The sequence below is a fragment of the Cydia amplana genome, chromosome 6 (assembly GCF_948474715.1).
Source record: "Cydia amplana chromosome 6, ilCydAmpl1.1, whole genome shotgun sequence".
Lineage (NCBI taxonomy): Eukaryota > Metazoa > Arthropoda > Insecta > Lepidoptera > Tortricidae > Cydia > Cydia amplana.
Genome location: NC_086074.1, coordinates 6,448,261 through 6,462,566, shown reverse-complemented (window position 1 = coordinate 6,462,566; position 14,306 = coordinate 6,448,261). Strand labels below are relative to the sequence as shown.

The following is a 14,306-nucleotide window of genomic DNA, read 5'->3' as shown; positions in this document are numbered from 1 at the left end:
TAAAATAAAATAAAAATTAAATTAGAACATGCAAAAGTGCGATTACCTAATGGTAGTTATGTCATTGTATATTTACAATAATTTTTAATTTCATGCATCATCAAAATATATACAAATTATAAATTATACCTACCTAGTTAATGGCTGAATCAGCATTTTGCATCGTCAAAAACAAAATTATAAGCGCAATAATCAAAAAATCTAACAATAATAGGTAAATAATTATAATGAATTCACAATAATTTCCAAAACAAACAAGGGAAGAAGTTTAGGTACATTACATTAAACAGTTATTTAAAGGTCTAATTTCTATAAAAATAATTCATTTCTAGGCCTCATGCAGTCATTCTTATTTTGGTTCAATTTAGGCCAAGCTGTTTTATCGTTAAGGTACTCTTCGACACTTTAGTATCCTTTTTTCATTAAGGAGGTTTTTAAATATTTCTTTAAAGTTGGCATTGGCAAATTAAGCACTTCTTTGGGCAATTTGTTATAGAATAATATACATTGCCCCAAAAAAGATTTATATATTTTACGCACACGAAACTTGTGCATTGCAATTTTATGCTTATGTCTAGAACTACTCATTTTCTTAAACGAATCTATGTGCTTTAGAGCATAAACAATACACTCATAAATATATTGAGATGCTGCTGTTAAGATATTTATTTCTTTAAATCGATCTCTTAATGATTCTCGAGACCCCATCTTGTAAATAGTTCGGATGGCTCTTTTTTGTAGAACAAATATTGTTTGTATATCCGCTGCCTTACCCCACAGTAAAATTCCATATGCCATTAAACTATGAAATTGGCTGAAATATACTAAACGTGCCGTCTCTACGTCAGTCAATTGCCTTATTTTCCTAACTGCAAAAGCTGCAGAACTTAATTTGTTAGCCAATGACGAGATATGAGGACTCCACTGCAAATTAGTGTCCAAAGTTAAACCTAAAAAGATGGTTTTATCTACTAACTCCAAACGGTCTCCATTCAAATGAACATTTATGTTGTTGTCATGCTTAACATTAGGTAATGTGAATCGCATGCACTTGGTTTTTCGGGCATTAAGTAGCAGGTTGTTCTTTGTAAACCAGTTTAAAACTTTCGAAAGAATATCATTTATGCTATCGTAATCAATTGTATTTCTATTCACTTTAAAAATTAAAGATGTATCGTCTGCAAATAGAACAATTTTGCAACAGTTTTCGACAATGGAGGGCAAATCATTAATATAAACTAAAAAAAGAAAAGGCCCCAAAATAGAGCCTTGAGGCACTCCTAATTTGACAGGCGCTCCGTTAGATTGTATTCTATTTATGACTACTGTTTGAGACCTATAACTAAGATATGATGAAATTAATTTTAAAGCATTTGCAGACAACCCGTAGTGCTTCAGTTTTAATAGAAGAGTACAATGTTCAACGCAGTCAAACGCCTTTGAAAGGTCGCAAAATATGCCTATTGCGTCGCAAGAATTCTCCCATATGCTATAAATATATTTAATAAGTTCTGAAGCAGCATCAGTTGTAGAACATTCCTTCCTGAATCCAAACTGTTGGCAGTGAAATAGATTATTGGCTTTAAAATAACTCTGTAACTGCTCTAGCATAATTTTTTCAAAGACTTTACTCAAGGCGGGCAGAATTGATATAGGGCGAACGTTTGTTACGTTGTTTCTTTCGCCTGATTTGTATAAAGGTACAACTTTGCTTATTTTCATTAAATCTGGAAACACTCCCTGTTTCACACAACCGTTAAAAATATATGTTAAATAAGGAGAAATTACATCTATTACATTATCAAGAATTTTCACAGATGTTCCCCACAAGTCTTCGGTACTTTTTTTCTTAATTGTTTTAAAATGTTTTGTTAATGTAAAGGGGTCAACGGTATTAAAATCGAAGATATTATTACATTCCTTAACACTTGAGCACATCAGAGCTTCAGCCTGCGCAGATGATGACTTAAGAGCCTTAGTAGTGTTACTTGCTATATTTGAGAAGAACTCTTCAAATGTCGTTGCCACTGCAAAATCTGAATTTATGACTTTACCGTTACTAAGTAGGTTATACTCACTTTTTTTTCCCTTATATTTACCACTTTCACTATTAATGATTTTCCAAGTCATCTTAGTTTTATTATCCGATCTTAACAGCTGAGATTTAATATAATTTGATTTTGCGGCAGTACAAACTTTTTTAAAGATACGTGAATACGATTTAACATACTCAGTAAAATTCTCGTTTTTATTATATTCTCTCATGCCATATAGCTCATAAAGCCTATCTCTACTTTTGCGTATACCCGCAGTAGCCCAATCACTAAACTTCTTAGTTTTGCGTCCCGAAGTTGTTTTTAGCTTAAATATTCCATTAAAATTTTCAATTATTACATCCAAGAGAAGTCGGTATGCTTCGTTACAGTCATTGTGGGAAAGGGATACTGATGGTAAAATACTTTGAATAACATTTTTAAATTTATTTAGTTTACTATCTGTTATGGGTCTATATGTTATTGACTGTCTTGTATTTTCAACTGTACTTTGGATCGTAATCATTTGCCCGCAGTGGTCTGAATTAAAACAATTAAGAAGTTTTTTATTGAGATAGTTACAGTTGCAAAATATATTGTCTAGACATGTTGCACTAGTTGTTGAGACTCGCGTTGGCTCAAGGAACACATTACTTAGATTAAATGAGTGAAATAGACTCACTAACCTAACGCTTAATCCTGTCGGATCCAACAAGTCGACATTGAAGTCCCCACATACTATGATATGTTTTTTACATTTAGAGGCTACATTTAACGCGTTCTCCATTGCCGATTCAAATATACTGTAATTTCCCGATGGTGGTCTATAAGCACAAATTATTACGTACTGCACTAATTCGACACAGGAGATTTCAACTACTTGCTCAACAGAGAATTTGGTTATGTCCTTACGCTCTTTAGATTTTATGTCAGATTTTAAAATAATAAGAGATCCTCCATGAATGGCGTTTTTCCTAGTAAAATAACTAATTAAGTCAAAATTAATAAAATTAAAAGTCAACTGCGTATCTTTCAGCCAATGTTCCGTAATGCACATAACATGTATGTCAGAGCTATCTAAGAATAAACCTATTTCGACTTCCTTGCTGGAAAACCCTCGAATATTTTGGTGCACGAGATTAATATTCGTGGGTTTTTCCATTGTCCTACATTTTAGTTTAAATTTGATTTATTTGGGTGGGTTTGTGAGGTAGTTGTGGTGCTAATAGTATTCTGAGACATAATTTTTTGATTGAGACAATGTGGCTCTAAATTGTAAGCAAGTAGATCAGTCAATAGTATTTTACTTTTTTTTGTCACGTAAAACTCATCAGAAACATTGAATTCTTCTTTGATTTTATTTATGTCAAAAAAATGATAATTTTTTATTAAGGCAAATGGCATTGTGCATAAGTGAATTTATCTGTGAAATCTTATAATTATATTCGTATGGTAAAAATCGGGAGTATGGCAGAGCGCATAGAATTATTTTACCTATGCCACAATTTTCAATAATATTTAATTGCTGAATTAATTTAGCTACACCTGTTCTATTTACTCGATGACTATTACCCAATAGAATTACGAGAGTAGTTTCAGTATCAAACTTATCTTTTAAAATCATCTCACATATTTGATCCAAGTTGACATTATGATGACAATTGTTTATTATCTTCTCTTCTTCTTCTTCCTCGCGTTGTCCCGGCATTTTGGCCACGGCTCATGGGAGCCTGGGGTCCGCTTGGCAACTAATGAGAATTTGAGTTTCCTGTTGAATGTATGAGGAAGTAGGAATCTGGATATTCAACTTATCGGTTTTAGACGGCACCGACCGGAATGTATCTTCGTTTTCAGGCAGCCGTGAGTCCGTGTACAGGTTGAGCAGGTTGAGCGGCGTGGAATCAGGTGGCGGTGACATTATAGAGGTATCTGTAGAATCATCATACTCGGGAACCTCGGAACCCTCAGATGGTGATGCCAATAAACGGATATCGGAGCTCACGTCCTCGTGAACGCCAGCGCTAGCGCGGCAAGATCTTGGTCGGCGGCGCCTCGGGCGACGGCGGCGTTTTACTGTATTGCAGTTTTTACTGTATTGCAGTCCAAATTTACTTATTACTTATTATACCTATTGTTATATTATATACGTACGTATATATGTACGTTATTGTTACACCCGAAAACCTAAATGGTCACGCACTGTGCGATTCAAAAGGAATTTCATTCCGCGGACGCTCCGCCGGTATGAGCGGATGTCGAGGTTTTCTCGATGCATCAGGCGGGCTGTATGCTTGTTTGTCATCGACGTAGTATTAAAAAATCAACGATTATGAACTGGATACTTTAAATTGATTGTGTTAGGTAACCATTGAATTTGTGTTGCAAATGTTGCAATGCAATGTATAGGTATTTGAATATGTGTACTTATAGGATGTATATGTATACAGGTTGGTCCAAACATAGACGTCCAAAAATTTCCTCTCATCGTTGGCTATCAGAATATACCCCATATATGTTAGCCGATTTTTCGTAGTTTTTGAGTTATGAATTTTTGAACTTTTAACTTTCGTTAAGAAATTCCCGGGCGAACCAATTAATTTATATAAAAAAATGATTTTTTTTAATGTTTCTTTTTATAACATAACCCTTTGTCTTTTTTTTCCAACTCAAGTCAAGCGTGGATGCTGTTTTTTTAGCAACTGAGCCGTTTGGATTATGTTATGTTACAAAAAAAACATTCAAAAAAGTTCAATAGTTTTTTTTTATAAATTAGTTGGTTTAACATCCCGGAATTATAGCTGGTCAAGCAGATCTTGTCAGTAGAAAAAAGCGGCAAATTGAAAAATGTAGGCGCGAAGGGATATCGTCCCATAGAAAATTTGAATTTCGCGGGTTTTTTTTTACTGACAAGGTCTGCTTGACCAGCTATACTTAAACAAATTTAAAAGTTCAAAAATTCATAACTCGAAAACAACGAAAATCGGCTAACATACATGGGATATATTCTCATGTGAGGAATCTAAAAAAAATTTTTAGACATCGAGGTTTGGACACTGTGGACCACACTGTATACAGTCAGCAGTAGAAGTTGCCAAGCGGGCGAGTTCTTCAAAATTACCTTGACACGCTCTTATTCTCTTAATAATAAAGTCGCTTCAAGATCATTTTGAATACTGACTGTACTTATACGTACCTACATAAATAAAAAAGGTAATTATAGTGGAATTATTTTTATTTGCGTCTTTTGACACATTATGACAGACGTATATAGAGATGTAACCTATATATACTTACTTTACTCTTTGGATGTAACTAACCCAAATCGATTGTCACAGCAAGCGATTACGATTGGATGGCACCTAGACTGGGGTATCGAATTGTGACGTTTAATTAATTTTTATTTGAGATTTAAATAAAGCTAGAATTATATGGTTTAGGTTTATGGCTAGAATAATAAGACATAATAAATTTAATAATACTTTGTTATAAATATCTAATTAATTATTGTAATATGAATGATTTATAACAAATATTACCTAAATTTAATAATGTTTAAAAATTTGACGTGTAAAATGTATATTTTATGAATAAAACATTGAATTGAATTGAATTGTTGCGACATAAAATGAAAAATTTATATCGATTTACTTAGACGACTACCGATTTATAACGGTAGTGTCCGGCCAACCCTAAATTAAAAAAAAAAGACGTCGAACGTAAACGTTCGCAATGCAATTGTCTTCCTTTGTAATTTCTGTGTGCAAGATATTTTACGTTGTATTGCTGTTGTCAGTGTCCTGTGTCAAATGACGCAAATACGAGTGCACAAGGTAGGTAAGTTCCACTGTGATAAGACTGATAAGTATTTCATCTTAAGGTGTTTTTTTTATATTTACTATAAGTGATTATAAATAGGTACACGCCAAAAAGAATACTATCGCAAATAATGCGCGTTCAGAAGGATATCATAATATTTTAGGGAAATATGAATGTAAACGAAATATTTTTTTTTAAATAGTTTATTATCTATTTGTGATTGCTTTGCTATAATTTTTTAATACAAAAAAATAAGTTAATAAATAAGTAAATAATTATCTTTCCTAAAAAATAAATAATTAAATTGCAGAGTCAGTTTCATCATAGCGGCTTGAGACGTTCTTTTTAAGTTTTTTAAAGCTTATCGGTGATCAGAATTGTTTTATGTTGTATGCCCTTGTTTGTTGGAGACCGGTTTATTTTTGATGGACGGCTGATCTTCGTGATATCCCGTTTGGAGTGTGAGCTGAGGTTGTCGCTGCTTCTGTACGCTGAAGCGCCGTAACTGGGCGCGGCGGCGTACGAATGGCTCTTGGCCAAGTGGCCGGCCACAACGTTCGGAGAGCAACTCAACAGCAGTGGGATAGCACAGCCGCCGACGTGCGCGCTCGGGAACACGCCCACAGCACCTGATCCAGAGCCAGGACCGGAACCGTAGCTGCCCAATCCTGCCGCGCCGGATCCATAAGCTCCTCTAGCCTGCGCCTCCTTCCATGCCTTAGGAACTAAAGCTTCTTTGAAGTCAGAGTTCATTCCGATCGGAGGAAACAAGGCTGCATCTTCAGCCGACTTGCCGTGGGCGCCGTGAGATAATGAGGAATGTAACTTCTCTGAATGATGTCCGGATGAAATAAGCTCGGCGGGCTTAGCAATCACTCCGGATAGTTGACTTTGGCCAGCTAGTTGATCAGATGATTTCATCGTCATCTCATGTGCCTCTTTACCGTTCATGGTGGAGATTGAAGATTTATGTTGATCCAAAAGTCCGCTCTCTTTAGGTTGGTCTAAGCTGATTTCATGAGCTTCTTTGGGGTGCATGACGGGGTTAGATAACTTCTGATGATCATGTTGCGAGATCATACTATGACCCATTTGTGATGAGTGTTCGCCTTGTTGCGAGTGCATACCATGGCTCATATGAGATGAGTGTCCAGCTTGCTGCGAGTTCATACCATGGCTCATCTGAGACGAGTGTTCTGCTTGTTGCGAGTCCATACTGTGACCAATATGAGATGAGTGTCCAGCTTGGTGATGTTCCTCTGCCATTTTCTGGTGCTCATGAGTGCTCATGTCATTTTCTTTGTGCAAAGAATGTCCATTTGAACTGAAATGTTCGATCTGTTTGTGCTGTTCAGCTTTGTTCTGCTCAGCAGACTTCATGAAAGTGGTGGTATCAACTAGAGGAGAATCCATTTCTATTTCAATGTGCGCTTGCTTTGCTTGTTTCATTTCAGCGTCTTCGTTTGATTTCGGCTGGCTCAGCTGAGAAATGGATGACTTGATATCCATCGATTTCGCGGTTGGGACAGACAGCATATGAGTATTCTTTTCCGACTGACTGCTTTCGCTTCTAAAAACTTGATCATTTGTATTGTGCAAGATTGTTTTTGACTCGCTGAGTGTAGATGCAGAAGTTTCCATTTCATTCTTGGAATCAAAAGATTTTTGCTGCTCGCGTGCCTGCCAACTAGATTTTTCATCAGTCGATTTTTTCTCCATATTCTGTGCCATCTTCATGTCTTCTGCTTGTGATTTTTCATTCTCACGTGCCTGCAAGACCGATTTAACGTCAGACGACTGTGTTTCCAAATCCTGAACCATCTTCACATCTGAAATATGTTTATCAGAACTCTTCTCTTTCTTCAGTTCCATGGCGCTCTCCGTCAAATCACCGATTATCTCATGTTTGAGACTAGAGCTTTTTTCAAGAGTAGCAGACTTCTCAGAATGAGCGTTGTTCTGAAAACTATCTTCAATATTTCTGACTAACTCAACGTTTTTCTGGATAGTATCAATAGCATCTTTCCATTGAGCTAATCGTTCCTCATCTGTCTTCAGGTCCGTGGAACTCTTGAATGCTGGTTCGAGCTTCAAATTCGCATCGTGTACTTCAGAATTCTTAAATGCTCTGGCGTGTACGTTCATAGATTCCAAGTTGCCGAAGTTGCGCTGCATATGCTCCAGAGCTAGTTTTGCAGTTTCAACGTTGTCATGCATGTTACCATCAGCCTCCGACTCTCCATGTTTCCATTGTGTCATTCTGGGATTCTTCTCAGCTAACTGCAGCTTTTTTTGCAAGGTATCAACTGCTTCCTTTGCCATTTTTAAGCTCTGTGCTACTTCGGTATCAGATACGCTTCCGTCGATATCCTCTACCTTAGTGGCGTCCTCAACTTCGCTTGATCTGGCAGAGATTTCGTCCTCACACTTCGCCTCCATCTCCTTCATGCAAGTTTTCTTCGATTCCTTGGCTTCAGATGAGTGGATTTCCAGTTGTTCCTCTTCAGAACGGAAGATGTGGCCGTGATGGTGTCCATAAGGATGCGATACAATCAAAGGTTTCTTCAGACCCAGGTGATGCGGTATGATTGGCTGCACGTAGGGTTGGTGGTGCTGAATCGGCAGGTGATGTTGAAGGGACCCAAAAGTCGGTGATCTCTTCTCTTTGGTGATGTCGAGGTCTGAGTCGCCGGCCCGGTATGTGGGCCCGGCTACGGCGACCGCCGTTAGGGCGGCTAGCACAACTAATGTCTTCATCGTGTGCTACCGTTGTGTGATGTGGAGATGAGCCTCATGAAGATTTTATACTAAAATGTTCTAGTCGTCCCTCCCCTGGCCGAGTGCGAGCGTACGTGCCCCGTGCGATGAGTCGTGCGGGACATGCTGAGGCGGCCCTTCCGCGCAACCTTGTCATCGTTCCGCATTCTAAGAATAGCGTTGAAACATAACCTGTATCACGTATTTCAGGCAAAAATAGATATGTGTTAAAAATAGATAGTTTTCCTTGATTTCGGTCTAACTTATGATTTCTAATTAAATTAAATTAAAATTAAATAATTATTTATTTCAGAAAATAGTTTCCATAATATTAGTAACTTATTATTATAACTCTTAACCTATGTTAGTGACAGTATCTATCTATATATATATCTAATCTATTACTATAATTTTAACTACTACAAGCATGAAGGCTAATCCAGTACTCCCAGAAAGCGCCATCCATCCTGTCTGCGACTGTGGCTAGTAGACTGTTGGCGCTGCCGCGTACGCGCCGCACCAGCGACGCCCCCCGCTTGCTAATATCTGGGAGACCGAGCTTTGCTCAGAAAACATATAAAAACTCAAAAATGCGCGTTTTCCCAGAGATCAGACCTAAACCGAAAACCCCCATATAGGAAATTTCATCGAAATCGATAGATCCGTTTCCGAGATCCCCGAAATATATATATAAATAAATAAACAAGAATTGCTCGTTTAAAGGTATCAGATTTCTATAACGTTTAGGAAGCAGAGCTGTTTATATTATTGTTTATGTTTATATTATGTTTATAATATTAAGTATAAAAAAATATTTAAACAATGATAGCCTCTATCCCGATTTGTCCAGATTTTATGTTGGCCCTATATTTTACCCATTTCATTTCAGGGATTAGTTCTACATGTTTATCAGATAAGCTGTTTTAAAGCATGATTGAGTAACAAACATCCAAATATTTATAAATACAATTCGAACTTTTAGATACGTCTTTGAAGAAACGTCACATTTGACACTGACATATATAATCCATATCGTTTCTAGATCTATTAATTGCGTATCTTAAAGTTCGAATCGGTCCCCGAGCCCAAAGAGTAGTATAATATATGTATAGGACATCGTGCCACTGAAGGAATTGGTCACTTCTTTAGTATTTATACCCTATATATGACATTTATTTCAAGGGAGTTAGGAACATTGGTAATGATTTTTTTATATAGAGTTCTCAAAAAGTGGTAAAACAATTTGTGTGTCACTCAGTAGCAAAGTTTGTTTAAACCTCGTGCCTTGAAACCCTCGCAACGCTCAAGATTCCACTTTTCAAACTACTCGCTACGCTCGTGATTCAGTTTTGGATTATTTCGCTTACTTAGGTAGGTTACTTACCTAACTAAATTAGCACGAGAGGTTAAACAACAATTACTTATGCCCCCTTGTAAAACAATTATTTTGTTATAATTGTAGATACGTTTGAAGTTACTTAGGCGAAAATTAAGTTACATGTACATATACTTAGTACTATGCCTTATGGGAAACGGTCGAAGAGATAGTTCAGATCCGGAAACCGCTTCCAACTTTTAGTATGTTGTTGGGCATGGTATTGGGTCTCCAAAACTGCCGGGAGACAGTGGCGCCGGCCATCTACTTCAGCGGAATGACGTCATAAAAATGACTCCCGCCTCGTTGCGAATATTGCATATTGCACCCAAACTATGCATTGCACATACACGTGTGGGGTATTAAATGAAAGCCAATTAAATATACTACATTTAATTTGTACAGTATGTACCGAAATAAACGACAGTTTAAGAGAAATTTACAAACAAATAAAAATGATGTAAAAAAATATTCGATTATTTGGGTTTTACAACCGAACCAAAAGTCGGACGTTAAAGCAATGTACTACAACATTAAAGATGGCGTCTTGAGCCATACACTAATTTAAAAAAAAAACAAAATTTGTCCAAAAATGTGGAAATTATGCAACAAAATGTAGGTATTAGCCAGTACAAATGCATTAAAGTTAAAAAAATCGAACTTGCTCATTATCAGGATAATCCGCATAAGCATCTAGTATGTTATTAGCAATATGACCTGGATTCTAAAACCGCCGGGAGACCATCTCTATTGTCTCTGGGTAACGAATAATGACTGTATGACGTCATATAATCACGACCGAAATTCGCAAAATGTAAATTATAACTATACCATGAGTCATACATACACGTGTGCTACATCAAACGAAAGGTTATTAAATATATTATGATTCGTTCATACATTATTTATTAAAACATTGTATAGTTGTATAGTTCGCACTTCGATTATGACAGCTAATATAGATTGCGCTGTGCGATGCCGTACATTTTGTGCTATAGGTAACTCTGGTGGTCAAAGTTGACGTTAAACCAATCGGCCAATGAGTAGGTACAGTACAAGACATATAAGTTATAACTTATAACGCATTAATTACTTACCTAACGTACCCTCAACTTAAGCACATTATATCTCAGTATATACTTACATAAAAAGAATAAATGCTTAAAAGTAGATCGTCAACCAAGGGATGAAATGAGTCCTTTCATCCGAGTTAAACATTAAATGTCTGGGAGACCGAGCTTGCTCGGAAAACATAAAAATACTCAAAAATTAGCGTTTTCCCAGAGATAAGACCTAGATCGACTTTCGCCCCTAAAAAAAACCCCCATATAGCAAATTTCATCGAAATCGTTAGAGCCGTTTTCGAGATCCTCAAAATATATGTCACCGTAAAATTATAAACACTCGTCAGTTTATAATCTCGCTAGTTAAATTATAAACTGACGGTAAGGAGATTTTATACTAACCTAACCTACGTTAGATTATAAACTAATAATGGGTACACAATCTTACAGTGTCATAAATAAATAAGTAAATAAATATACAAGAATTTGCTCGTTTAAAGGTATAAGATTTGAGTACGAGGTACTTAAGTAAAATACAATGTAATTTTAAAAACATGACTAGAGTCTGTCTCCGCTAACTTTGCACTGACTTGAATAGAACAAAGTCATAAACGTCATATTTTCATAGAAATATGTGACATAATTCCACACTATCATTGCAAATGTTATGCAGTGTTAGTTTGGTACGACTCTAAGTTTAAAGTTAATCTTTTACCTTTAAACGAGCAATTCTTGTTTATTTATATATATATGTCGGCGACACGGATGGTCTCGATGGCGGTGGGCGCGTGGGGGTAGTACCTAGATGTATTACTTCACAGCCAAAATAGTAGGTATGCTACCTACGCATGAAATAAACATTCGGACTTGTTAACCATACTAGTGCCTACCATATTTTAGGACTAAGCGATAAAAATAACTAATTGCTATTTAGTTTTAAAAGGTGTGATTTGAAAATAAAAAGATCGCATAAATCCGTTCAAATCTTTATTCAAGTCAAACTACACCGGCTCCAACCCTACACCTCTGACTCGAGAAGATTTAACCCGGCAACAAACTCGGCGGGACACATCTTTTCAAAACAACACATAGTTTCTTTATTTTACAAAAGTAAGCTTATAATGGCACATAAGAAATCAAAATAACACTTGGAATAAAACACTTAGCTAAACGGTTAAAGAACGTGAGAATCTATAAGCTTTCAGAATAATCCTTCAGGTGTAAGCCTTCAGGAACGTAGCGAATTAGGCACGAGCTTGGCTAACGTCCGATCTCTAGCGCGGTCCGATCAAGAAGAAGGAAGCCAGTTCCAGCGGCGGAGCCAACCGCTCCCGCCTCCAATTCAAGTTGGTAAACCTGCCTGACCAGTCTACCAACATAACGACAAAAATGCCTGCTCGTGCCTACGTTCACTCAAGATACGCCTCTTGACGTTCCAAAGCCTTCTACCTGTCATTTTCGTTCAACAATACACCAATAGATGGCGTTATACTCTCTGCGCAACTTTATTATTTCGTTACTAGCAAATAATACGTAGCCAAACATTGCTAATCGATTTTATACAGGCGTCTAACTATGAACTGTAATGCTGCAATACGTCTTTCTGGCGTCTCGCTCCGACACGGCCGTCCTGCGCTACACACGTCCTCGTGTGTGGGTGTATGCATTTGATTCTGTAACAAAATACTCGGCACAGTATCTCATCGCTCGGTCATTCCTGACCAACAATTTGGGTCTCACTCAAATTACTATTAAAATCAAACTTTGTTATCAATCAAACCAGAAAAAAAATAATTGTTCTAAATTACTTTAACAATCCTCAATTGTCTAGTCAAAAATAGTCCATCGAGCAACGACTAAATAAAAATAATCATCAGTAATCAATCATCGCCGCTATCTAACGGATACACTCCAATAATCATCGCCTCCATCTGGCGGATACTCTCAAATTTATGTGAAAACAGAACAATCCCAAACATCAAAACACAAATCACAACAGCTCTAATTCATTGCTCGACAGTATCACTACTATTGTCGTCAATATCAATTTACGGGGAAATTATCTGGCATTAAAAAAAAAAAAAAAAAAAATTGGTCTTATGTGATCTAAATTTTTGTAAGACATCGTAAAATAAATAACATTCTGAATTGATAGTTCCAATTTTACTCATATGAACACAGTACATAAACGGAAATTCATTTTTAACAAAACGACACCAGTCCTTCGGTGCATTGCCAGTCCTTCGGCAGATACCAGACCCTCGTCAGAAGTAACCATCTCAGCTGCGTAAGTGCTACTCCTCGCAAAGAGCATTCTGCACATAAAAAGCAGACCACGTGCACCTCTTACATGCTCCGGCACTTCTGATGCGGTCACTAAACAATACCCAGTCCATCGGGCATACTTTCAGTCCATCGAAAGCAAAACAGTATTGCCCAGTCCATCAGGCGTGCCTTCAGTCCATCGAAAGCAAAACAGTAGTGCCCAGTCCATCGGGCGTAATTTCAGTCCTACGAAAGTACAAGCTTTCAGTCCGTCGAAAGCAAAACAATGTTAACAGTGAATTCCAAAAAAAGAAAATAAGAACAGGTCTTTAAATCATGTTACTCAGAACCATTGGTACTATCAGCGCCAACTGATCAACTGAAACTGAACATTACTGATCAAAATCACTAAAGATAGCTTTCTTCCTTAGCTTTAACATCAGAAACTCGCTCAAGACTTCTATGCAGAAGTAAAACATCTCAAAATAATCCCAACGAAATGGGAACTGCTCACCAGCTTAATAAAGTATGATGCACGCGACCAAGTCAAAGGTGGTGGTGGTGAGGTCCAACCCAAGCACGGAGGCTGATTCTTTCCGCTTGCCGTTGCCGTTGCTGCGGCAGATTGCGAGAGACACGATGTGGTTCAACATAGCTGGCTGTTACTGAAATCATCATTTGCACGGTATCAGGTTTATCATGAATGCAGGCTAAACTCAAAAGGTTTATGAAATGCAAGGTAGCAGACACAAAAAAAACATGTTTCCAATGTATACGGGACTTCAAAAATCTCAGAATAAAATTTAAACTTCAATGAGTGCGTTTTATTTAATTCCATGAACAACCAAACACATGTTCCAAAAATAAGTAACAAGGTCAAATGGGCTAATACGAAAAGTGACAGCTTATTAGTTACGTTCGACTGTTATGCTTCGCCATTACACTCAAAATAAAATTCACGAATAAACAATTAGAACGAAACCTGTCCTTTTATTT

At 36.9% G+C, this 14,306-nt stretch overlaps 2 protein-coding genes across 2 annotated transcripts in view; both read right to left on the bottom strand.

The window, feature by feature from the left end:
- LOC134648770 (uncharacterized) overlaps positions 1–14,306 on the bottom strand; it is a 32,178-nt gene that overhangs the window by 4,033 nt on the left and 13,839 nt on the right. The window lies entirely within an intron of this gene.
- On the bottom strand, positions 6,151–8,637 carry LOC134648731 (uncharacterized). The gene has a single exon (XM_063503238.1). It carries the CDS (start codon positions 8,604–8,606, stop codon positions 6,204–6,206), a length of 2,403 nt encoding a protein of 800 aa, XP_063359308.1. The 5' UTR covers positions 8,607–8,637; the 3' UTR covers positions 6,151–6,203.